The sequence below is a fragment of the Durotheca rogersii genome (assembly GCF_024521655.1).
Source record: "Durotheca rogersii strain YMJ 92031201 chromosome Unknown GGS23scaffold_10, whole genome shotgun sequence".
Taxonomy (NCBI): domain Eukaryota; kingdom Fungi; phylum Ascomycota; class Sordariomycetes; order Xylariales; family Xylariaceae; genus Durotheca; species Durotheca rogersii.
The window spans coordinates 899,541-923,284 of NW_026251241.1; the positions used below are offsets into that span (position 1 = coordinate 899,541).

The 23,744-nt window shown below is 56.7% G+C and overlaps 8 protein-coding genes across 8 annotated transcripts; 6 read left to right on the forward strand and 2 right to left on the reverse strand.

Moving 5' to 3' along the window:
* Positions 1 to 642: 642 nt before the first annotated feature.
* Positions 643 to 2,293, forward strand: GGS23DRAFT_605239 (uncharacterized protein; the record flags this gene model as incomplete). The annotated part of the gene is made up of 2 exons (XM_051519718.1): positions 643 to 2,117; positions 2,179 to 2,293. 2 exons carry the CDS (start codon positions 643 to 645, stop codon positions 2,291 to 2,293), a joined length of 1,590 nt encoding a protein of 529 aa, XP_051371905.1.
* Positions 2,294 to 3,342: 1,049 nt separating this feature from the next.
* On the reverse strand, positions 3,343 to 6,130 carry GGS23DRAFT_596966 (cysteine proteinase; the record flags this gene model as incomplete). Its single annotated transcript, XM_051518548.1, has 2 exons — positions 3,343 to 6,063; positions 6,113 to 6,130. The coding sequence occupies 2 exons, from the start codon at positions 6,128 to 6,130 to the stop codon at positions 3,343 to 3,345; spliced, it is 2,739 nt and encodes a 912-aa protein (XP_051371906.1).
* A 714-nt stretch (positions 6,131 to 6,844) lies between these two features.
* GGS23DRAFT_58052 (mitochondrial carrier) lies at positions 6,845 to 8,747 on the forward strand. The gene is made up of 4 exons (XM_051517126.1): positions 6,845 to 7,628; positions 7,701 to 8,248; positions 8,302 to 8,539; positions 8,604 to 8,747. Exons 1-4 carry the CDS (start codon positions 7,525 to 7,527, stop codon positions 8,734 to 8,736), a joined length of 1,023 nt encoding a protein of 340 aa, XP_051371907.1. The 5' UTR covers positions 6,845 to 7,524; the 3' UTR covers positions 8,737 to 8,747.
* A 405-nt stretch (positions 8,748 to 9,152) lies between these two features.
* Positions 9,153 to 9,828, forward strand: GGS23DRAFT_568690 (60S ribosomal protein L29). Its single transcript, XM_051516413.1, has 3 exons — positions 9,153 to 9,320; positions 9,382 to 9,433; positions 9,524 to 9,828. The coding sequence occupies exons 1-3, from the start codon at positions 9,314 to 9,316 to the stop codon at positions 9,690 to 9,692; spliced, it is 228 nt and encodes a 75-aa protein (XP_051371908.1). The 5' UTR covers positions 9,153 to 9,313; the 3' UTR covers positions 9,693 to 9,828.
* A 4,024-nt stretch (positions 9,829 to 13,852) lies between these two features.
* Positions 13,853 to 16,435, forward strand: GGS23DRAFT_58210 (protein VTS1). Its single transcript, XM_051517218.1, has 2 exons — positions 13,853 to 14,990; positions 15,054 to 16,435. Exons 1-2 carry the CDS (start codon positions 14,504 to 14,506, stop codon positions 16,379 to 16,381), a joined length of 1,815 nt encoding a protein of 604 aa, XP_051371909.1. The 5' UTR covers positions 13,853 to 14,503; the 3' UTR covers positions 16,382 to 16,435.
* Positions 16,436 to 17,345: 910 nt separating this feature from the next.
* On the forward strand, positions 17,346 to 21,180 carry GGS23DRAFT_596970 (TPR-like protein; the record flags this gene model as incomplete). Its single annotated transcript, XM_051518549.1, has 5 exons — positions 17,346 to 18,983; positions 19,065 to 19,959; positions 20,019 to 20,249; positions 20,308 to 20,649; positions 20,750 to 21,180. 5 exons carry the CDS (start codon positions 17,346 to 17,348, stop codon positions 21,178 to 21,180), a joined length of 3,537 nt encoding a protein of 1,178 aa, XP_051371910.1.
* Positions 21,181 to 22,263: 1,083 nt separating this feature from the next.
* Positions 22,264 to 23,355, reverse strand: GGS23DRAFT_568703 (uncharacterized protein). The gene is made up of 4 exons (XM_051516414.1): positions 23,335 to 23,355; positions 23,127 to 23,239; positions 22,779 to 22,833; positions 22,264 to 22,680 (listed from the first exon to the last, which is right to left on the reverse strand). The coding sequence occupies exons 3-4, from the start codon at positions 22,810 to 22,812 to the stop codon at positions 22,490 to 22,492; spliced, it is 225 nt and encodes a 74-aa protein (XP_051371912.1). The 5' UTR covers positions 22,813 to 22,833; positions 23,127 to 23,239; positions 23,335 to 23,355; the 3' UTR covers positions 22,264 to 22,489.
* Positions 22,264 to 23,598, forward strand: GGS23DRAFT_568704 (uncharacterized protein). Its single transcript, XM_051516415.1, has 5 exons — positions 22,264 to 22,680; positions 22,779 to 22,833; positions 22,918 to 22,960; positions 23,127 to 23,239; positions 23,335 to 23,598. Exons 2-5 carry the CDS (start codon positions 22,831 to 22,833, stop codon positions 23,398 to 23,400), a joined length of 225 nt encoding a protein of 74 aa, XP_051371911.1. The 5' UTR covers positions 22,264 to 22,680; positions 22,779 to 22,830; the 3' UTR covers positions 23,401 to 23,598.
* The last annotated feature ends 146 nt before the right edge of the window (positions 23,599 to 23,744 follow it).

A 23,744-nucleotide genomic window follows, 5' to 3' on the forward strand; every position in this document is an offset into this window, starting at 1 on the left:
CGTCTATCCACTGCCAATCCGTGCCGTAGCTCGTCTAACCTCGAATCGACCATTAGCCGCATCCTTCTTCGCGGCCTAGTTTGGTTTTTTATAATTCGACCCCTTCCGCCTGGGAATTTCCGTTCCCCCCCCTTCTTGCGTCTTCTTCGCACTTCTCCCCCGGATCTTTGCCATCTCGCGCATTCTGTCTGGCCAAGGAGCTGCGAGCTGCGTGGTTCCAAGCTGGATAGCGCGCGACCGTCCCGTACATCACCCCGTAGGGTCCAAAGTACCCACCAATCTGTGTGCGGCTCTCTTCGCTGTGGTCAGAGCCCAGTGCGTGGTGTCACTCTCCCACCTCGCGTCGGTACCGGGTCGTCCACTCGCAGTCGGTCTGTCGGACAGTGTGCGCTTGGGCAATCTCTCGCACAGAATTTGGAAACTCGGCTCGCACACGATTGGGAGGCGGGTGACAGCGTGCGAGCAGCCTTGATCGTATTAAATCACGTCGGCGCATTTCTGTCCCCTCGCTCTTCCCCCCTTCCCTCTCCCTCCCTCTCGCTCTCTCGGTTGCTCGCAACTGGCACATCTTCTCGTTTCTCGATGATGACTTGAGTCGACAAATGCGTGAGTAAAGGCCGCTCCATGCCAGCCAGTGAAAGCATGACTGCGACCGTCGGTTCACCCCTCGCTCACGACCCTCCAGCTAGCGACTTTTACGATCCGGATGAAGTAATTCCTCAAAACAGTCCCTTGATGAAAGCTCACCGCCCCAAGCTCGAACCGTCACCCTCCCCACCCGCAATACCTCTCCCCAAAGTCAGTCCTCCTCCTAGTTCCAATCGGAAGTCTTCTAATCGTCGGCAAAAGATACGGCCCAGCCTAGGCGATGCAGTTCTGATACACTATCTCGACGGTGGGAAGCGCCCGGAAATTGTTGCCGAGGCCTGGTCGCGGCCGCTTGCCCAGTACGAAGACGACGATCAGAGCAAAGGGGACTCGGAGGAGTCGGCCGACGAGTCCGGGCATGAGGAGGATACCAGGAGCCACGAGATGTCCCCCGGTCCTACGCCGCGCCGCTCCACACGCGCCGCCGAAACGTCGGGATCGGGGAACGCAGACCTGCAGTTTCTCGCGACAAACGCCGTAGGCATGCTTGCCGCCGTCAATGCGGCCTCGAAGACAATTGACCCGGACACTTCTCGACATTCCGACGACGCTGCCGGGCACGCGCGGAGGGTGACGCCATCGCAGGCGCTCAAGATCAACGGTGCGCGAGACGACGGCGCTCTGAAAGATCTGAACCGGCCCGTTCTCGCCCCGCCTATTTCCCCGTATCCGTCGCAGCCCACCCCGGAGGTGTACTCGCCCCCGAGTTACACCTCGGGCCAGGTTCTGATGCATCCGAACAACGTACGGTCGCCGCCCAGCTTAACTGCCTCCAGCCACGGCGAACTACCTCCGATCCACGCCCCGTCCCCGAACCTCGACCCGACGTCCCACGACTCGCTGCCCCCCATAAGAGCCCAGTTGGTAGATCAGTTCAGGGACCACCCGAAGGAGCTGGCCTTGCGCCACGGCCCTCAGTTCCCTCACTCGCCGCCGGGGGCCCCCCCGCATATCGGCAGGATGCCCGGCAGCCACGCCTCGCCCCCGATTTCCCCGAATGAAGGATTTCACCAAAGCATGTCTTCTCCGCACGGGGTTGGTATGAGCCCCTACTACCACCCGGGCGCCAGCAACGCGGGCTATCATCGCGCCGGTCTGGATTACAGTAGTAGTAGCAACGCGGACACGCCAGCCGTCGAAAACGCGTCGACTCCCGCTACCTCCATCACCGATCGGATGAGCATCGACAACATGACGAACCCCGTCGGCGTGTTCGTTTGCACGGTCCAAGGCTGCAACGCGCCTCCATTCCAGACGCAATATTTGCTCAACTCGCACTTGAACGTGCATTCTTCCGCCCGTCCGCACTACTGTCCCGTGAAGGGGTGTCCGCGAAGTGAGGGCGGGAAAGGGTTTAAGCGGAAGAACGAGATGATCCGGCACGGGCTCGTTCACGATTCGCCTGGGTATGTGTGCCCGTTCTGTCCAGATCGAGAGCATAAATACCCCAGGCCGGACAATCTACAGAGGTAAGGTTCTCTTATGGACCCTAGCTAAATGAGGCCCGACAGCATCTAATGCCGGGATCAGACACGTACGGGTCCATCATGTCGATAAGGATAAAGACGATCCTCTCCTTCGCGATGTGCTCTCCCAACGCCCAGATGGGCCCAACAGGGGGCGGAGACGTCGAGGCGGCCCATGACGATATCATCGGCCCACGGAGCAGTTCGGCGGTAAGGTTGAGAAGAACCTGAGGAGCGACTTCGTTCGGCGCTACGACGATTGCTATTCGAATCTTAGACATGTACATACGGGGTAGGTGATATCCTGGAGGGCGGCCCGGTTCCGAAGCCCGGACAACCCGTCGTAGGGATCGTTGTGTTGGTTGAGAGAAATGGACGCGCGTCACGGATCATACCTCAACGGAAAGGAGTAGGCGTTCTCGGCGTAGACCACTTATACCACAGAGGGGAGCGGTTTTTTTTTTTGTTATTGGATTGTATTTCTTTTAACCTTCTGCCGCCTTTGCTTTTTATACTCATTCGCTTACGCCCAGCCCAGAAATTTTTCTTCTCTTCGAAAGCGGAGGCTACCTGGAGGGGTTACTTCTACGAAACGACCGTTCATGATATTAAGAGGGACGGCACAGCTAGCTGGTCATCGCACAGAGAGAGAGAGAGTACTTACCTTGTTTTATTTGTCCATTCATGTTCATACTTGAAGCAGAAACCAGGGTTATCGGTATAGGGCGCGAGAAGGCGGGATGTAGCTAGAAAAATACCCTGCGGGAGGAAAGAGGAAAAAAAAAAAAAAGACCCTCGACAACGAAAAATCCGCTTCCCACCCGGCGGCTCCGTCGCTAGCGGCGGTAAAAGGGGGCACGGAGCAGCAAGTCCTCGGGCAGGCATGTCTGCTCCTCAAGACGACCGATCGCATATACGCAAGGCCCAATGTTGGTGTCTTAAGAAATGGCTATACATACCCCTTCCCCCCTTTTTTTTTTCGCGTCCTAGACCTATCGTAAAGAAGAGGCAGGCCTGTCGGCCAGCCGCAATTCGCAGACTATACAGTTCCCTTCTGTGTAGTAAAGAGACAAGGCGTGTTTGAGATTTAGTATTATCGTATTTCCCCGTCCGCCTTCCCTCGCCTCACCCCCCTGGCCTACTCCCCCCTGATCACCTACGCATCTACGACCCACCTCCACCAACACCGGCGAACTAGTTAACCGACCGATCTCGATCCCGCCATCCGTCAATCGTCCACCGCCTCCCACGCGCCGGCGCGCACGGGGCCCTCGCTCAGGATCTCGACCAGCAGGCCGTCGGCGGCGCCTCCTCCGCCGCCTCCGTGGTACAGGCCGAGCTGCTCGACGACGAGCCAGAGCGGGCGGCCGCCGCGGGCGCGCGGGTCGATGTCGAACTCGGGCGTGCGCAGGCCCGCGGGGCCGACCACGCGGAACTCGCCGGGCCCGGCCGCCGACCCCACGTCCGCCGCCGCCGCCGCCGCCCGAGCCAGCGTCCCCGTCCGGCCCGCCCCCGGGGCCGCCGCCCCGCGGCCGTCGACGTCGTATTGGTGGTAGTAGTTGCCGTCGTCGTCGGTCGACGCGAGCACGGCCTTGTCCGGGCCCGTGCCGTACTCGAGGCTGACGCGGACCGTCGGGCGCGGGCGCGGCGTGCTGCTCCCGCTGCCGGGATGGTTGAGAGGCTGCTGCTGCTGGGCGCTATTATTACTGCTATTGCCGCCGCCGTCGCCGCTGCGCGTCACGACGACGCTGGCGCGCGTGAGCCGCGCGGCCGACACGACGGCACGGACCTTGCCGGCGCCGCCGGGGGCGAGGATGGGGAGGTGGGTGCGCAGGCGGCCGGCGGCGTCGGCGAGGACGGGCGCGATGGTGACGGGGCAGTCGGAGCCGACGCGCAGGACGAAGTCAGCGAGGCAGCCGGGCTCGAAGGTCGAGCAGACGACCGTGTACGCGCCCGCGTCCACGGACGCGCTCTCGGCGAGCGCGCAGCCGCGCCGGTAGTCGCCCGACGTCACGACGAGGTCGCGGTTCCCGACCGCGACGACGCGGCGGCCCGCGGCCCACACCAAGTCGACGTGGACGGGCAGGTCGTCGCGCGCGGTCGAGAGCAGCAGCGAGAGCGGCCCCGCCTGGGGCAGCGTGACGCCGAACTGCGGGTTCTGCACGTACGTCGGGGCGGCGGCGTTGCCGCCGGCCGTGCGCCGGGTCCAGCTGCCGCGGACCTCGGCGTAGTGGCGAAAGGGCGGCTGCGCCGGGGCGACGGCGAGCGCCGCGCGCGAGAAAAAGGACAGCGTGAAGGAGTACTGCGGCAGCGGCAGCTCCTGCGCCGCGACGACGACCGTGTACCGGACGCCCTTCTTCGCCTCGAAGGGCGCGAGCATCTGCGGCGAGTCGACGAAGTCGCCGCGGTACACCGGCCGGTCGCTCAACTGCACGCGCTTGCCCCCGCCGTCGGCGAAGACGTACACACTCATGAAACCGAGCTTGCTCGAGACGGCGGCCAGCGAGGTCGTGACCTGGTGGTTACGCATGATTTCCAGCTCACCATCCTGGAAGTGACGGCTCAGCAGAATCCACGTGCTGCCGTCTGCCGCGGCCTCCATCGAGTATTGCGGGTTGTGCACGAACGAGCCGGCGATGATTGCCTGCGGGGGTTTCCACGTAAAGTGGTGGTCCTGGCGCTCGGTGAAGAGGCTCGGGTTCCAGTTCAGATACAGCGACTCGAAGTTCTGTGTCACGTCGTCAAAGCTAATCCAGAACGAACCAGGCTTCAACTTGACAGGATGGCCATCTGCCGTCGCCTGCGACGCTGCTTCAGACGAGCCTACCCCTTTCCAGACGAGGCCGTCGCACCACGGATTTTTGACCAGCATTTTTCTGTTCCCTTGAGTTTCGGCCATATCGAGCACTGCATAGTCGTGTTCGCCGGCCAGGCCCAGAGTCTCCTCCTCATCAGGTGAGAGCCGGCCAGTTCCCAACGTGATTACTACGTCGCCGTAATCGTAGGCCTTCTTAACACGTTTCCATGTTCGGTCCCAGTCAATTTCGTCACTTTGCAGGAACAGTTGCTGCGGTATCCAACCTGTGAGCGCACACAAGTCGGTGCCGGAGTTACTTCCAGGGAAATCGTAGCCGCCCCGAACCTTGAGGTAGGCTTTCTCCATCAGGGCGGGCCAGACGAGGCCCGGATTCTGACGATCCACGACGTAGAGAGTGCGGTCGTTGGAGGAGGAAGGGAGCCGGTCATCGATAACTACTTTTCGAAAGCAGCCGTTGAAGAACATGCGAAACACGTACTTCCCACTACGAGAGATGTTCGGCTGCCCACTCTGTAAATCGCAAGGGAACATTATGGTGGGTAAGATGGACGTAGGGCCCGGGCGGAGGTGTCTCATGCTAGCACAGAGGCTCGCAACGACCGAACAGTCTGTTGTTACGTCCTGAACTAAGTCGTAGTCGAGTTTGGCCTCCATAAGGAAGCCATCGTCCTGGCTGTTGGGATCTGGTTGGGCGCCTGAGCCTACGATATCCAGCGGCCTCTTCCAGCCTGCGAAGACGGCCTTTTGGCGTTCGGAAAGGGAGAACTCCGAGGGGTCGCCGAAAAGCTCGTCGCTGAATTCGTTGGGGTCGGGATCCGACTCCCAAGGCGGAAAGATGTTCCCATGCAAGCGGGAACTACGAAGCAAGATGGCCTGTTCACTTGCTGGGACCTGGCGCGTCGGTCGTGGCAGCTTCAGGCGTTTTTCCACGATCTCGACACTATTTCTGTCCTGACCCAGCTTCTTAAGGGCCTCAGCCCTCGAGAGAACCTCGTGGCATTTCTTGGTAAGGCGGCTCTTCTCCCCTGGGATAGACGCCGCCCGGGCGGCCTTCATATATAGCTCCGCGGCAGCTATAGTGTGATCCAAGGCATCCTTGCCGTAGGTCCTAGAGGCTAACGCTTCCCGTTCCTAGATACGGTCAGACTTGCAGATGTCAGCTATTCGCCGGATGGTTCACCTTTGCCTCTACCTCCATGATCGGGGGTTCTATCGATTCACCACGGCATCTGAATCGGTCATAACCACTGAGCAAGCAACCTGATTGCAGACCTGACGGCTCGGGAGGACGGATAGCAGAGTGGTGAACTCTGGGCCAACTGGTGCTAGGGAACTAGGAAAACAGCACGGCCAACCCTCAGATGGCTGGTCGAGCTGCTACCGGACATGCGAGACGGGCCGTAGGGGATGGTTTTATCGTTTCCCTCGGCGAAATATGGTATCGATCCAGACCACCATCACAAGAGGAGGGAGGCCTGGGTAGGACTACTCATCGAGAGATTGCTCCGGCCCCCCGGCTTCCCACCCGGGTAGTGTGTATATATAGGTGGGTATGGCATAGGCACCGAGAGGGATCGAAGGAGTATTGAATGGGGGCGAGGCCGTCGAGGCGTACCGAGGCGTACGTTACTTGACGCTGGTGGATGGCGGCTGCATTGCTGGGCTGAGGTACCGCGTAGAAGATGCAGAAAACACGTACTCAGCAGTGCAGCCCGCATTGCGCCGTGCGGGTGATGAACGAATTCACAACGGCTCGCTCTGCATAAGTGCATGCCCCACCACGTATGAGTAATACGCCTTACCTGCACCCCACGCAGCCGACCCGCGGTCTAGACGGCCACGAACGACAGCTGGCGATACGGCGGTGCGGCCCGTCGACAGCGGCTGACGAACAGGCCTTCGCCCAGTCCGCCCAGCACGGATAGAAGGGAAGGGGGCCAGACGCAGGGAGAGTCGCGTTACGTACTCGCACCCGTACCCCGGATTGACGGACTCTGCACCCGCGGTGGAACCCTCTCAGCCCCTGGCCGGGCGGTTCCCAACATTCCATTCGCGCGCGCTCCTTGCCAGGTGCCGACAAAGAGGGTCTAGGCCGATTAAATGGCCGAGGTCCATCGCTCACAAGCCTCTTTTTAAACTCGGCTCGAGCTGGGCTGGATTCGCCGACGGTCGCATCATCGACGTCAGGGTCGCTTCCCTGTCCCTCGCACCTTGAAACTAGAGCAGCTCGCTTTTCTCCTCCATTCCTCCTGTCGCAGCCACTCAGCTAAGCTGCCTCTGCCCCAGTATCGCCGTGCTGCCGTATCGCCTGGAGATGTATGCACACACCCGACCTGCTTTTCCTGCCATGTCTTGCCGTATCAATTAAAGTACTCGAGGTGCCTTTGATCCCATCCGGCTTTATCCGTAAGACGTAGGCCACCGATCTCGTCCTCAGCTTGCCAATTGTGCCTCGCATCCTTGCATCCTCGCATCCTCGCATCCTCGAATCCTTGTATCGTCTCAGTCGACAGTAGCATACGACGCCGCCCGCCACGCTCCGCGCCGGACAGAGTCGATACCTGGTAGAGGGAACGCCGCTCCTTGGTCGCCATGACGGTGCAGTCGAAGCCCGCTCCGCTCCCGCCGTGGGGATTTGCCATCGCCGGGTCTACCGGCGCTGTTCTAGCCAATGCTCTCGTATACCCTCTGGACGTGTAAGTGGGCTCGATGCTGGCCGGTTATGCTGCGTGGGACCGCACCGCTGACCCGATGCGCGTTCGCGACAGAGTGAAGACACGCCTACAGGTCCAGGTCAGACGAAAACCGGGAACGTTGGTCGCCGCCGCCGCCGATCCGCACTACACCTCGACGTGGGATGCCATCTCCAAGATTGTCGCTCAGGAGGGGATTCAAGGGCTATATGCCGGCATGAATGGCGCTTTGCTCGGAGTCGCTTCCACCAACTTCGCCTACTTCTACTGGTACTCGATCGTGCGAGAGCTCTACTTCAAGTCGCAGAAGGTCCCTGCACCACCAACTACCGCTGTCGAGCTGGTGCTTGGCGCCATAGCAGGTGCCATAGCCCAATTGTGCACCATTCCTGTCGCTGTGGTTACGACGAGACAGCAGACGCAGAGCAAAGAGGACAGGAAGGGCCTGATAGATACGGCCCGCGAGGTTATCCACAGCGAAGATGGAGTGTTTGGCTTGTGGAGGGGACTCAAGGCCAGTTTGGTGTTGGTCGTCAACCCTGCCATCACGTACGGAGCGTACGAACGGTTAAAGGGTGCCCTCTTCCCGGGGAAGACCCGCTTGACTGCGCCGGAAGCTTTTCGTGAGTACCACCAGGCCCGACCGAGAAAAATCGGACTGACCGCAGTTCTCCAGTCCTCGGAGCTATGTCGAAGGCTTTAGCTACCGTTGTCACGCAGCCCTTGATAGTCGCCAAGGTCGGACTGCAATCGAAGCCCCCTCCGCAACGGGAAGGCAAGCCGTTCAAGGGGTTTATCGAAGTAATGCAATTCATAATTCAGCACGAGGGAGTGAGGAGTCTTTTCAAAGGCATGGGACCGCAGATCGTGAAAGGCTTCCTAGTACAGGGATTGCTTATGATGACCAAAGAGCGGTAAGTTGCAAACTGGGAACCGTACCACCAACAGCAACCCTCGGCGACTAACAATCAGCCTCAGAATGGAGTTTCTATTCGTTCTCCTGTTTAGATATATTCGAAAACTTCGGTCAGAACACCTCGCGAAAGCGGCAGCACTGGCAGCGGCTACCGCCTCTAAAGCCAAACTGGCCATTCCTGTCACGACGAAGTAAATGCGGCTTATTATAGTGACCTCACCAAGGGTCGAACTCTAGATGACTTTTAAGGTCTAGATGGGTGGACTGGGGATAGACGAGGTATTCGCTTTGGTGGATAAGACACATGTATTCGTACATACTAGGGCTCCCCTTTTTTTGGCTGTCTTTTTGAGTGGGTTGCGTAGAACTGGCACTCATACAGAGCATACGAAGGCGCATTTCCCGACATGTCTTGAAATTAATTATCGAATTCGCCAATGTGTGGCTTCCCGGCATGTCTCGAATTGACGTAGGCAATTCAGGCACAAATGAGGCTGCCAACGACAATAGAGCAAGCAAACCCCTGTCTTGAGATGTTGATTACATAAACAGACAAGCACCTAAGCTAGGAGGTACCTGTCAGGAGAGCCAAGCCACCTAACTATGGTTCTGTGGCTTTGAGTGGCTTGACTATCTAGCTTCGCTTAATTTTCTGCGCACAACTTGGTAATACCGGACGCACGAAACGAACTTCTCACCTTTCACCGACAACAACATCCATCTTCGTCGACTTCCACGCGCGCCCAGATAAATCGACGGAAACTCAGTCGCAATGGCGAGTACGTCGAACTGCCATAGCCCCACTCGTGGAAATGCAGCTTTCTAATGTTCCGGCCACAGAATCCAAGAACTCGTCGCAGCACAACCAGTCGCGCAAGGCCCACCGTAACGGGTATGTCAATCCAGATATTTAATCTGCCCGCCCCCAGCGATGCGTCCGTATTTGCTTGTCGACTTTGCCTAACGGGTACGCAACGCGCAGTATCAAGAAGCCCAAGACCAACAGATACCCGTCGCTGAAGGGAACCGACCCGAAGTTCCGAAGAAACCATCGACATGCCCTGCACGGCACGATGCGAGCTCTGGTATGTGACTTGGACGGCTGCGGACACACAAATCGGCTGCGCCGGGACTATTTGGACGGGCGCTGACGATGACTACAGAAAGAGCTGAAGGAAGGCAAGCGAGAGACGGCTTGAGGCGGCCGACATGGGATTTCCGAGACACGACACCGCGAATGCGCATTAGGGCAAAATGGGGGGGAGGGATATTCAGGCATGATCACGGAGTCAAGGCTATGCGTTTGCTGCTTGTATCCAGGTAAATCGTCTACGACGAAGACGACAAGGTCACCAAATAAGCTATGGTTACCAAACAGACCACCGCCCGCTCCCGACCTTCCGGTGAGCCTCGTGTGACATTGTTTGGGGTCGATTCCGAGTGAACGAAACGGCATATGTGTGTACAGCTCTAGGCCAACCCTATGCCTATCTGCTGAAGGATGTTCTTCTCGTGCCGAGAGTAATCTGCCGGTCTATTACCAAACACCCGTGCTTCGATTTTTCCCAAGGCGAGGGTGCATGGAGGCTAGGCAACATCTCAGGCGGCTCATCCTACCTGGATAAATCTGGATTCGTTGGCTTTCTGCCTGCTCCTGTCGTGTGGTCTCCATGGTTGTTTCACTGGTGAACCCACAAGCCGATTTCCGTAGGCAAGCGGCTAGCATGTTCGAACCTTCGTTCCATGCGCGAGTTAGCAGGTAGGTGGCATTGTGAAATCAATTGACATCAAATTCCTGCTGCTATCGCGAACTCGAATATATCCCGACTTGACCCCTTTTCGCTCGTCGCCACTAACCAGGAAACCGGACTTGGGATACTTCACGAATGACTAAGGCCATGCTTCGCCTTTTTCTCTGTCTCTCAGACGAAGACGTTTCTAGAAGTAACCGAGGTATCAGATGTTTATGGGTCTATATACCTTGTCGGTGCGTGGATCTATGTTACCGCAATTACAGGGAAAACGAGGGCGAAACAGAAGAAGAGGAGGGTTTTATAATAAAAACGAGTGACTACATACCGACATTAATTGTCGGTAGAGCGACACATGGACGGTCGAGTTCCGTGCTGTAGCCCTCTACACAGGTATACTATATACCTCTCATCGGTATACTGATCTAGGTATAGACCTCTATACTCTAGTTCTATTCTAACACGTCCGCACTTACCGATGTGTATAGGTCAAAATGGCGTCCCTTTGTTCTGGACGGGTAGCCAAGCTAGGCCCAGCCTGCTAGCCAACACGGAGAGTTTTACATCAACATTGAAGCACGAAGCACGAGTCACCTCCCCACACTGGATATCACGCTACACGTACCCACCGCCTCGTATGGGCTCCTGTGTTGGACATTGGGGACCGTGAAGTTGCAACAAAAACGCCCGGGCCATGTATCCCCAACGGCCCCGACGGCGGAAGAAACGAGGCGACGGGACACCCTATGCCACCGATACGAATCGAGTTGGCTTGTTCGCGTCCCGGTCGATTTGGGGGGGGGGGATGACATACGTGTCAGCGGTTACATTAGGTAGGTTCGACGTTTCGAGTTGCTCTAGCTACGTACATTTATACGTAGGTAGGTAGGTATACCGGCATGAAGACCGGCGGTTCGTATTGCACATACATATTATATAGAGTACCTATAGAGCTGATATGGGCATGTAGCTGTAGGTGTGTAGGTGTACAATGCATCCATATCATGTATGTACATGCTACGTAGTAGGTAGTAGGGGGCCACCCTCGGTTTAGATAGTTGAAACTCCATTCAAAAATGGATGGATGGATGGGATGAAGTGGGATGGGATGGGATGGGATGGATAGAGAGATGGGCGGACATCTGGGATCGATGGATCTGCGCGATGGGCGGCGTGGACAGTCTTTTTCAGGGGCTAGGGCCTAGCCTGAGAGGCATGTACATTAGGTACCTAACTTACAATCATCAGGTACTTGCATCGATATGTGTGAGTATGTACATGTATACCTTCGCTAGTATTTATGTGTACATATATTATATGTACATACAGGTACCCTCTAAACTTCGCAGACAGGTTAGGTGCTTTAGGGCGGGTTACCTTAGGTACCTCCTAAGCCTAGCCTCCTCTACGGTATGTGTGCGTGTGCAGGCATGTGGCCTGGTCCCTACCTATAAAAGGCTGCCAGGATGGTTCGTTTAGGCCCCTGAAGATACGGCTAACTGTCGTCACAAGTGGCCAACAATCAACTGCCCATCCGCCTGATTTTTGCTGATGCAGGACTGGGCACGTAAGATGTGTGCGCATATATATACGCTCATATATACCTACAGACATACCGTCATTCCATTCGTGTATATGTAATCCAGGACGGGCTGTGTTCAACCAACGTATCGTACAGCTTTGCCATTCGTTTACATACGTTAGGTGGTCTTACATTCTAGGTCGCGAACCGCCGGTCTGCCCCGTGCGGGATAGCTCAAGGCATTTTCCACCGCCGTCAAGGGATGCTTGCCCCCAACTTAAGCCAAGGGGAAGGAAGAAAAGGAGGGAAAAGCTTTACTTACATCAATCCTCGAGCTAGGCATCCCGTCAGCCAGCACCTAAGGTAAGGACATTTACAGACACATCATCGCTTACATCCTACCTTTTGCCTAGTTGGTAGCACTTCATATTCCATCTAGGAGGTAGCCCTAGCATACCCAAGGTACCTGAAGAGGTATACGTGTATACTACAATAGGAGGTACTCATACGCCACCTAGAGGCACGCTAGATGGGTACCTAGGTGGGTACCTACAACAGTCCCAAGACACCCGCAGAAAGTCTGTCTGACATGACATTCGGCGCCTTCCCTGACCTCATACGTCTATGTATGAGGTACCTAAGTATGGATGTTAAGACGCATGCGTGGATGTGTACATATGAATAGGTATTGTTCGGGTGCAGCGTTAGGTACTCATATATCTTGGGTTAGGTACCTCTCTTCGGTAAGTGAGGCGGTAGCCTCTAGCCCGTCAGTCCTCCTCAGTGCGTACCTGTACACGCATATGAATAGGCATATGTAGGTACATGAGCCTATCTAAAAATGGGTACAGGATGGAGCTTACGATCCGAGAGGCGCTGACGAATAGTATTATGGAGAACACGTTATGAGAAGAGGCACATCCAATAAGTGGACGATAAGGCGAAACCTCCTTCCGTAGTACCTAGGTAGGTACATGCCCGTCTACCTCCTACTCCCTATATATCAGGTGGGTACCCGCCTACCTCTAGAGGTACCTAAGGTAGGAGGTAGGTACCGGAAGGCGTACCTGCGAGGTACCTATGTAGGTACCTAACCTAATGGTGGGCCTAGCAACTTGGGGTGGAAGTTAGTACTTACTACAAAACACCTACCTACCTATGTATAGGCCATTTTATACCTACAAGGCGCTGGCAGGTCCACTACTTACTGGTCTGCCTGGGGAGGGATGGCCCGGATCCTAGCCTGGAAAATTCCCAGAAAATTTCGCAAAATTCCTCTGTAGGTAGTTTCTTTGTATCCATGTGCCAAGGGTCCTTCCGAAGGAGTGGTCGAGTCGCAGTCTCTCGGCCTCTCTCCGTAGCCCGCTGTCCCCGTTGCTCCAACTAGTCTTGACGGCCTCTTGGGATTTTTTTTCTCCTTCTTTTTCTTCTTCCTCTTCCTTCCTCCTCCTCCTTCCTTCACTTCACATCCTCTTCCCCAGGAGCTCGAGGGCAACCCTGCCACTGGTTTCTTTCTTTTTGGCCTTGGAGTTGACGTCGATCCGAACGTCAGTATTGGTAAGTCCTCTTCGATATTCTCTCTGAGCTGCGCTCGTCTGTGCTTCGTTACCTCCCCGGCTGGCAACACGCCCTCTTTTCGTTGTCGAGGCCGTAGGCGTCGTTTTATGTGGTTTTCGTGAGGGATACGGAAATACAAATCGACCCCCTCATCTCGTGGTGGCTAGACTTGCCTGGGCTCCTCCAGCAGGTCATTGCCTACCTGGGCAGCGCCTCTCCCGCCGCGCCGTTGGAATCCCTCTCCCTCCACCGAGCCACCTTTACTCTTCCCTCGTGTCTTCATAAGTCGCTGCCGTGCCGTCCCCAGGCTGTTCGGAATCGCTTGAGACAACATCCACACTTGGCCAACGGATTCAATTCCGAGACTGGTCTCGTAGCGCTGTCATTCTGGCTAACGCTTCTTCCATTCGCAGCTATCTACCTAATTTTCTCCATTACCAGTAATAGCTTCCTTCCGAACTGCCTCCTTTCAAAGACTCCTTTGAGGTCAGCAGGCTACTGCAGGAGTTCTCGAGAGACAAGTCGTTCCCGTCGTCCTTCTCTGCTACAAGGGAGTTGAACTCGAGCCTGGCAAGTCTATCGTAATACGACGCTGCGAATTCAGAAGACCGTTGCGTTACGCTTCCAATTGAGCCCGCGTCTTGACAGATCGAACTCGACTACTTCGGTATCTTCTCTGGAGGTCCGCCTGGTCTGACCGCACAATCGTCGCGTGAGATCATCCAACCATAGGGACAGCAGGCATTATCACCGACATCGCCACATACTCAAACCAGCCGTCCCCCCGATCCGACAGCCGCGGTAGCTCCGATATATGCGGCACTAGAGAAGCATTGTCGCTACCGCTCTGTTTCCATTGTGCGCTTCGGTTAGCATTGACTTGAGATCTCCGGCCATTGCGGTTAAAGGCATATGTCACAGACCACTCGCCACCCCTCTATCATCTTCCGCATTGAATTCACAAGCCGTTTCATCTGCTTTGGGATAAAATAAGATTCGCTTCCCGCTTATCTTAACCTTAACAACAGCCTCTCCCGGCGATCATCGGCATTGGCAGAAATCGGGAACCTAACAGAGTGTCGGTTACTTTCCCCCCAGGCTTGGAGCGTGGATTGCAAAGTAACTCTCAACAATGAACCGCAACAGCACCCCCGAGGCATCGACCGCCTCGTCATTACGCCCACCGACGTCGCGGACCGTTGCCACCAACAACCACCACCTGCGCGCGTCCGCTGACATGGCAGCCCTCGCTGGTCCGCCGACCTCGAATCGCATCCGCCCCTCGTCGGATTTCTACGGCCAGCAGGGCCAGGGCCAGGTCGCTACCGATTCGGACCCGCAGGACAAGGTGACCCAGCAGTGGATTGCCGACATCGACCAATATGAGACTACTCTGGAAGAGATGGCCGCTGCTACCTTGGACCAGGATTTCAAGGACGAACTCAGTGCTATTGAACAGTGGTTTCGGGTCCTGTCTGAGGCTGAGCGAACTGCGGCTTTGTACGCGTTACTGCAGCAAACCACCCAAGTCCAGATTCGCTTCTTCATCCAAGTGCTTCAGCAGATGGGGAAGAACCACCCCATGTCGGGCGTGCTATCGCCTGCAAATTTCGACAAAGGTATGCCGGCCGGATATACCCTCGGCCTGCGTGCAACTGCTTACTAACGTCACTTATGTGAAGATCCGATGTCGAACCGACTGAGCGATGCCATGAATAAGCTGAATGTAGGTTCGGCTAGGAACTCCCTTTCTCAGCCGCAGGCGTCGGCCAAGAGGCACTCCGGACTCGACCCTTCGACTATCAATGCTATGTTTCCCGATGCTGCGGCGGCCATCGCTACCGAGAAAGCCAAATTTACTCAGCAAACCGGGAACCAACCTCCGTCGAACCGCAACAGCACGGCAATCGACGCCCGGAGCCCCTTGGCTGCGCCCACCATCTCGGCTCCCTTGGAAGGGCTCGATCCGAACGCTCAGAATCCCACGTCGCCTTGGGTGAACAGCCATGACCAGGGTGCTTCGCGGCCCAAATCCGCATCGGGTCAGACCCCCATGGGTCAGTTTGTGCAGCCACCGCCTTCGGCAGGCTTGAGGTCACCTCGTCCGCCGATCGGCGGCGGCAGCGGCATTCAGAGCACTACCCTGAATGCCCCAGACAAATCTACTGACTTGCCCCTGTTTTCGCCGTACACTGCTGGAAGTGGGAATTGGGCCTCCATGGTGAACACCCCCATGGTTGCAACGTTCAATACCGGTGCTCCCAACCAGGCGGACATGGTTGCCAATGCCACGGCCATGAAGCTCGCAGCGTTATCTACGGTCAATAACCGATTTGCTCTGGATGACGTTCGCAAGTACCGAAGAGCGCGGTCAAATGATGCGCCCGGACAGGCTTCCATCCCCGGGCCTCAGGCCGGGAACATCCCTGGCGCGAATATTGTTATGGTGAACGAGCACGGCCATATGCTAAGCAGAGATCAAATGCTTGCTCTACAGAACCAACAGATCATGGGCGGGTTCGCGAACCACCGGTCTCGTCCGAATTCGCCGGGCATCGCCATGCAAACTGGATTTGGGCAGATACCTTTCGCCTCCCCGCAGAACAATGGCTTCCTCAGCGCCTACGACGGACAGAACCCTCTCCTCAACAACGGACTCGGCGCGATCAGCATGGGCCAGCTGGGCGTGGGTGTTCCGGAGGGCTACCTCTCGGATCACTCCGACATGAATCGGGGCCGATCACCCCGTGGACGTCGCGGCAACTCGAAGCCCCCGGAGGATCCCACCGATCCGACCCTCCTTCAAGATATACCAGCCTGGTTGCGAAGTCTCCGATTGCACAAATACACGGATAATTTGAAGGATATGAAATGGACCGATTTGGTGGAGCTAGATGATAAAGCTCTAGAAGATCGCGGCGTCAACGCTCTCGGAGCACGAAGAAAGATGCTCAAGGTGTTTGAACAAGTCAAGGGTAATGCCGACCCCGTACGGAGACTCGCTACCTAGGATTGCTGCTAACGGATAGACAGAGGCCAAGGCAGACGGTAAGCTGGGCTAACCGCTGCGACGTAATGATGAACGTAATGAGCCCGCCAGCATTGATCTACCTGCCATTTACCAAGAACCGAAAGTTTCGTCGCATGCTGTGGGGGGTTTCGCCATCTGTTCGGCCTCGACTGCAAATTTGAGGGCTATTCTGGGGCCGGAGGGGACGGTGGGATATGAAGATGGGAAAAGAAAAGAGAACGGGCTCGCAGTTTGGTTTGTTAGCCATCGGGAAACGGTCGCAAAACGAGCCGACAACTGTAGGGTAAGTATATTTGTTGTATACAGATGATGGCGGTAAACGTCTCCGTCCGCATGAATCAAGCTTTTTTTCTCAAGCGAGACGATGGACGAACGCAACATCTGGTTCCCGTCGGAAGGGATCGCCAAGCAACTCTAGCCTGTTACTTGTATTTTATGTCTACATACAATACATAGGTACCTTCTCTTCACTTGTTCTTGTGGGTACCTCCTACACGACGGGGAGGTACCTGGAAGTACCTAAGGTGCCCTAAGTTGGGAGGTGAATTGCATAACTGCATGCCCCGTATGCTAGGTAACCCCAAGCTTTTATCGGGTACCTAAGGTATTACCTACCTATCTATCCGATAATGCCTTGTAGGGACCTGCCTCAGTACAACTTCACACAACTACACCTAACCTACTCATACATTCGACCCGACTCGCAACAGACCCAAAGAAGCGCACTCATTAAAAATAAGCCTACAGAGGGAGAGACCGGCAAACTGTCGATGAAGCACAACTATCCGTAACCCAGGCAGGCCAACCGCACGTGGCAACGCCGACATCCGTCTCTCATCTGTCTCGCTGTCTCGGGGTCCCCTGGTGATCTAGGCCTGTCGTCGTAAGGGAGTTTTTCCTGTCTCCCTGACTATAGTATTTGCGCCTTTGGACTTCTCCGACGATGAGCCACCCCTTTTCGTCTACGTTCGACGTTCTCCAGGCCCACTTCACTCATCAGCGAGACTCCCAACCGGGGCATGGTGTCCGAGAGAAAACCCAGGACCACGACGCAGAGATCCACACACACAATCCGCCGGGTAGTCTGACGCCACAACGCCGGCACATATCGGGGTTTGAGCTGCCGCAGAACCCCGGGGATCTAGCGCGTGACCGGCAGCTAGATATAGAACCGAATCATATGCCAGCGCCCCTACCGCGCCGAGGCGACAGGGCCCCGAATGCAGCATCGAGCGCCGCGCCGACTCAACGGAAGCCACTTCCAATTCTCCAGCCTTGTTCGAGAAACGGACGACAAGCGGTCGCCCCGACCTCAGATTCCGGCGCTGTGCAGTCTGAGCCTTGGCCGAGAACTCTAGAACCGCCGACGGTCCTGCCGGATCCAGCACACCCATCCATAGGCACACCTTACGGCCGCGAAGCAGGTCTGGAGGAGACGATCCCGCTATATGGATCAACATCCACAACGATGACGAGGGGCGAGGCGCCCCCGACGGACTCCACGACTGATGCGCTTCTAGAGCGGCAAAATGACCTTAGCATGGGCCATCCCCTACCAAGTCTCCCTCATGGACGTGGGTTATCCGGAAAATACTTCGGCAATGGGGATAAGCCACGTCGATCCGGCCGAGGAGATCGGGGTGGACGTGTCACTAAGAAGCGCGGGCCTCGCAAGGCGGCCGAGCCCACAGGCGACATCAAATATCGTCTCAACATGGCATCCAATGCGTACATGGACGGTCGCCTCGACGATGCTATTGAATTTGTCGAGGATGCTATCCGTATCAATGCCGAAACTTACCGAGCCTGGGTGCTACTGGCCTCGTTTCTCCAAGAAAAGGGCGACAAAAAGGGTCACTTCACCGCAAGGGTCTATGCCGCGCACCTCCAGCCAAAGATCATCGATGGATGGCTTCAGTGTGCCGAGATAGGCATCGGGCTTCGCGACGAATTTCCAGAGGAGGCGGATGCATTTCTCGAGCAATCTATCTTTTGTTACTCGAGTGCTTTGAGGGCCGATACTACCCACAGACCGGCACGGCACGGGAGGGCGGCACTGTATTTCGAAATGGGTCGCGTGAGGTCTGCAGCCAAGGACTATGCCTTCCTAGTTGAGCGCTGCTACTTTGATGTCTATGCTCTGCGTGGTCTAGCTGAGATCTCCGTCCTCCTCGCCGACACCGGTAAGCCTCAGTTCGCGGACCGACCCCGGGAGGCGATGGTGGCATATCGCCGATGCATCTCCCATTTTCGGAACAACGGCTTTGATTCTCGCTACCCCTTTGAATGGCAAGATATTAGGATCTTCGTCGACCTTCTTGTCCATCTCGAATGGTACGGAGACGCCGTATACGAACTAAAATCGCTCTCTAGATGGCTCCTCGCCCGTTCCGACGAGGCATTTTGGGACGGCGAAGACGACGATCGTGAGTGGGATATAACAAACACCCGAAGGCTGGAAGTAGGAGGCTACCGAGACGGAGAACATCCGGCTTCGTCATACGGCGGTGGGCTTCCGCTCGAATTACGGACGAAGTTAGCTGTGTGTCGCCTCAAGCTCGGTCGAGAGGACGAGGCTATGGTAAGATTATCAGAACAAACCACCCCCACAACCCTCCCTCCCTCTCCCTCTATTGGCATCGAACAGACTAACGGATATCAGCGTCACATACAACTCATCGACCCAGACAGTTCCAACCTGTCCGAGGTAGCTTCTGAGCACCCACACATCCTGCTTGAAATAGCCTCTGCGCTATACGAAGCGGGTCACCTTCGGAGGGCTTTGCGGTATTATGAGCCACTCCGCGCCTCCGACCTACTTGATACCGAATCCCTAGTCCGGACAGGTAGATGCTATCTAGAAATAGGAGATAAAAGACTAGCCGAGGAATGTTTTACACTTGCCATCGACTTGGACGAATCAAACAGCGATGCCTGTATCGACGCGCGGTATGAATTGGCGAAGATGTACGAAGCGGCGAGGGAAGAGAAGGAGGCTTATATCCTCGTAAATGAAGCCATCAGACTACAGGAGGCTCGTGAATGGGCACACGAAGATGGCCTAGAGGACGATAACGAAGATGGAGAGGGTGACGATATTGGATCATCCACGATGTCTCAGGTGTTGGAAGCCGGGAGGGAGTCGGGGGCGAGATCGAAGCAACGACCACTAATGCCCAAGGTCGAGAAGCCAAATTCAAGAGCAAAACCCAGCGAGTTGAGATTTAGAGCGGATGCGAGGCTATATCCTACCAGGCGGCGGCGCAAGGTGTTTGCCCGAACCGAAGAATTACAGATGGAAGATAAGAGGAGGGCAAAGGAGTTGGAAGAAGCGTGGGAGGTGGTTCGTACCAGTCGGGCTCTCTCCGACGCTAATGCCGAAGGCCCTTCGGGTGTCTTCATGTCCGCGGCCCAGGAGCTCGTTGACGACTTTAGGTCTTACAAGGAGTTCTACTCGTGGGATAGATACCTAGCACACCTTGGCATAGACCAAGCCCGCCAGAAGGTCGTGGCTCGGAACCCTAACCTCCTGGCGATGGCAGAACGTCTATCACACAGTAAGCCTAACCGAGCGAGCGGGTGTTGGTGGGAGAAGATGCACTGACCATATCTGCAGACCTCAACCCAGAGAGTGCCGGCGCGGAGAGGCCTGTCGCCCAGCAAGTTGCTATTAGCTACCGGGGTGTTCCCTTCGACGAATGGCTTGATCTTTTCCTCGAGTGCGCCCTCGGCCTAGCCCAGACCGGAAAATTCCAGGACGCGTATAAAGTGTGCGAATCGGCGCGGGATGCTACGATATTTTCCAAATCGAAGGAAAGCATGTTTCTGATCCACGTGACGTGGGCTGGTGAGTACTCTCGCCCGTCTTCCCGTCATAATATGTAGCTGCGGCTGACGACCGGCAGCATGTGCGCTGCGCGGCCGGGACGAAGAGACGTGCGTAGCCTCGGCCCGTTGGCTCATGAGAGAATACCAGTTCGACACAGATCCGTTCCGGCTGTTTTCCGCCTTATCCAGACTGTGCCCATCGCCGGCGTCGTGGTATGCTTCCGGCCCCGTACAGAAGTATATGCTGCGACAGATCAAGTTGATGGATCGGGCGATGACCGCGGGAGGGGCGGAAGATAGCGGGGACGAAGAGGGCGCGCCTAGCGGGAGAGTCTATGCGGGAAAGGAGTTAGACATCACGCTGCTGATGCTCTACGGACACGTTCTATTCATATCCAACAGCTTCACATACGCACTGAGTAAGTAGTGGTCGGAATGACCGTAGCAGCAACGGCTCGGATCTTGGGGGGTGATATCAGTACCCGCTACGACCAAATACGATCGCTAACACGGTCGTAGACTACTTCCTGAGGGCGTACAGCCTCGACCCGTCGAATGGCATGGTCATCCTCAGCGTCGGGCACTGCTACGTCCACTACGCGCTGAAGCGGCAGTCGGAGAACCGGCAGTACCTGCTCGTGCAGGGCTTTCTCTTCCTGCACCGGTACTACGACATCAAGCAGGCGTCGGCGAGCGCGGCGCAGCGGCAGGAGGCGCACTACAACCTGGCGCGGAGCTACCACGCGGTCGGCATCCCGCACATCGCGGCCGAGTTCTACCGGCGCGCCCTCCGAGACGTGCCGGACGAGGGCGGGGACGGGGGCAGCGGGGGCATCATGGGCAGCAACGACGTCAGCCGCGAGGCGGCGTACAATCTCCAGCAGATCTGCTGGGCGGGCGGCGATATCGAGGCCGTCAGGGCCATCGCCGAGGAGCATCTCGTCTTGTAGGCGCTACCGCGGACCGATCTCTACGTGGGCATAGGCATCGGCAGGTAGGAGATACTTAGATGCGATCTTCGTGCTGGGCGTTACGCCGTTGCAGTACCTATAACATATAAGCGTCTCTCTGTTGGACGGGTCGACATGCGGATGCACATAGACACATGTACGTGGACATGCGAAGGTAGTGGGAAGCAGGTTGGTCGTCGAGGGGTTGCTGCCGGGCACTGCTCCTACTGCTATCTACTGCCTACCTCTCGAACTGGGGAGCCTTCCTGCAGAAGAGGACAGTCTGGGAACGGTAAGCATGTTGTCGGTACCGTCTATCTCAACGCCATGGACCCTGCCCCCTACTTGGGAACTTCAATCATGCAAATGACATTGGGCAGCGAGGCGCAGTCCGGCCCCCGGAGGCACCGGGGCCGCTGGTGGTGACGATGGAGACGCAGAAGTTAGGTATCATAGTGTAGGAATCTGGCATAGGCACTTATCACGCGATTGCCGGCCTCTTTGCCGAGACTTGCGCACGGGTATGTCTTCATTTCTACCTGCTCTCTTACGGCGCCGTTCCTGTTTGTATGGTAGGTAGGCGGTCAGTCGAGGTAGGTATGTAGGACGGGGTGAAGGGCTGGATGTGGGTGCCAGAGGTGGGAGAGAACGGGATATATAGGCCGTAGTTTTGCTTGGGCATCCACCAATTGAGGACCCTCCCGGCAACGGTAGCGCGTTCGACTCCAGCTAGGGAAATCCAACGGGTTCAGCTCATCGAAAGGTTATCCGTTCAAATCGGGTAGGGTTCAATGCCCATGGACTTGGGTGTACTGCCATTCTTTCCCTCGATGGCTATAGTCAACACCGAGGCACCTTAAGGGGCTGACCGGGTCCGTTACCGTGGTGCTCTTCGTAGTGCTGTAATTGCCTTCGTTGACGATATCACGCTTTGCTTTCTCTCTAGCCACTCGAGTGTCCTCCCTTCTGTATCATCGCACCTCTAGTAGCACATAGAGGTGCCTCGAGGCATTGATATATGCCCGTCTGCTAGTCTCTATACTGCATATACGCATACCAATGTCTAAGTACATGGGTACACCCCTTTGTCTGCCTGTTTATCAGTACGGTCACAGTGACGCAACGGTGGCAGCGATGTGACGCCAAGGCTGACGACGTCAACCCTATCCAGCTCCAGGGCAACTTCAACTTCGACGCCAAACCCGACCATCGTGGTTTTGACGTCCAGATCATCAGGGGTCGTCACGGCTATCATGGCTACGGCGGGCCACCTGGCTTACGTACATGCTTACCTTGTGCACCGTCACCCTCAAGCAATGCAGTAGCGGATCTCCCTCTCTGGCTTTGGCAGAAATGGCCACGAGACCCTGGAGAGGGCCCTTGAGATCAGCATGACGGCGAGCAGCCTTACCTTAGCCTTTGATCGTGACCTCACGATGGCCTCTCCTTTCTCGTCTCTTCGTTTGCGCCATCCTACCCATCCAGCGCCCCCACGGGTAGGTATGTGATATAACCCCCCCCAATCCAAGTTCAAAGAGAATAGGTGCTTTGTCTTCGGATAGCATAGCACCTCGAGCCAAACCACCAACACGCCATAGGACTCGCCCAGAGACATACAGACAGCCAGACCATACAGAACACCTTCAGATCATGGTGAGCATACTCAGTTCCATGCTAGTCGCCACGCTAGACCCGACGCTCTCGCAGCACCTGGTCGACATCCTCACCATGCCGCAGTACCAGCCGGGGCAGATAGTCTGGTACCGGAAGCCCGCCGGAGGTACGTTGCGAACCGGGCCACCGTCTTCCTCTCTCTCTCTCTCTCTTTCTCTCTCCTGCAACACCCTGCACCGCTGCCCTTGCCCCCTTCCACCCCCTCCCCTCTCTGCTAGCAGCATAATCATCCGAGCACACGCTGACCGACACACACACGCACCCACCCATAGGCCGGGACGCAAGCACCTCCAAGAGCACGGGCCGGATCATCAGCCTGCTCGCCGAGCCGGGCGCCCAGGCGGGTCGCCGCATGGGGGCCGGCGCGGAGCAGCCGCGCTACGAGGTGAGTCCGCCACTACGACCCCAGCAAGCCGAGAGAGAGAAGGGGGGGAAACGGTTCCCCCGAACGAACGGGTCGCTGACACCCCCCGGCGCCAGATCCGGAACGAGCGCACGGGCAGGCTGGCCACCGTGCCGGAGAAGAACGTCATCGGCACGGCCTAGCCGCGCCACGGCAAGCGTCCCTTTGCGACGCTGTCTTGGCCCCCCGCCCCCGCCCCGGAACCGCGCTGTCTCGGTAAAGAATTGCGTGCCGAGGCTGGCTGGCGTCGTGCAGAGTGAGGGAGAATGTTCAGAGATACGTGTACGTTTAGTTGGGCCGGCACGCCTAGATATATATATATATACCTAGATACTCGCTGAAATGTCGAACCCGCATTCGCCCGCTCGCACCGCTTTGCCCACATATGTGGCCCCCCCCTTTACCGCCCTACGGCCCGCCTCCGCAGTGGCGATGGCGCCCTATATATATAGACACATGAGAGGGTGTACCCATACGCTCCCCCGCT

Coding starts and splice junctions, on each gene's coding strand:
- GGS23DRAFT_58052 (XM_051517126.1), top strand. CDS start 7,525: ATGACGGTGCAGTCGAAGCCCGCTCCGCTCCCGCCGTGGGGATTTGCC. Junction 7,629..7,700: donor CTCGTATACCCTCTGGACGT/GTAAGTGGGCTC, acceptor CGTTCGCGACAG/AGTGAAGACACGCCTACAGG. Junction 8,540..8,603: donor CTTATGATGACCAAAGAGCG/GTAAGTTGCAAA, acceptor AATCAGCCTCAG/AATGGAGTTTCTATTCGTTC.
- GGS23DRAFT_568690 (XM_051516413.1), top strand. Junction 9,434..9,523: donor CGCAAGGCCCACCGTAACGG/GTATGTCAATCC, acceptor CGCAACGCGCAG/TATCAAGAAGCCCAAGACCA.
- GGS23DRAFT_58210 (XM_051517218.1), top strand. CDS start 14,504: ATGAACCGCAACAGCACCCCCGAGGCATCGACCGCCTCGTCATTACGC. Junction 14,991..15,053: donor GCCTGCAAATTTCGACAAAG/GTATGCCGGCCG, acceptor ACTTATGTGAAG/ATCCGATGTCGAACCGACTG.
- GGS23DRAFT_568703 (XM_051516414.1), bottom strand. CDS start 22,812: ATGGTCTGGCTGTCTGTATGTCTCTGGGCGAGTC. Junction 22,681..22,778: donor TGTATGTCTCTGGGCGAGTC/CTATGGCGTGTT, acceptor TATATCACATAC/CTACCCGTGGGGGCGCTGGA.
- GGS23DRAFT_568704 (XM_051516415.1), top strand. Junction 22,961..23,126: donor GTACCGGAAGCCCGCCGGAG/GTACGTTGCGAA, acceptor ACCCACCCATAG/GCCGGGACGCAAGCACCTCC. Junction 23,240..23,334: donor CGGAGCAGCCGCGCTACGAG/GTGAGTCCGCCA, acceptor CCCCGGCGCCAG/ATCCGGAACGAGCGCACGGG.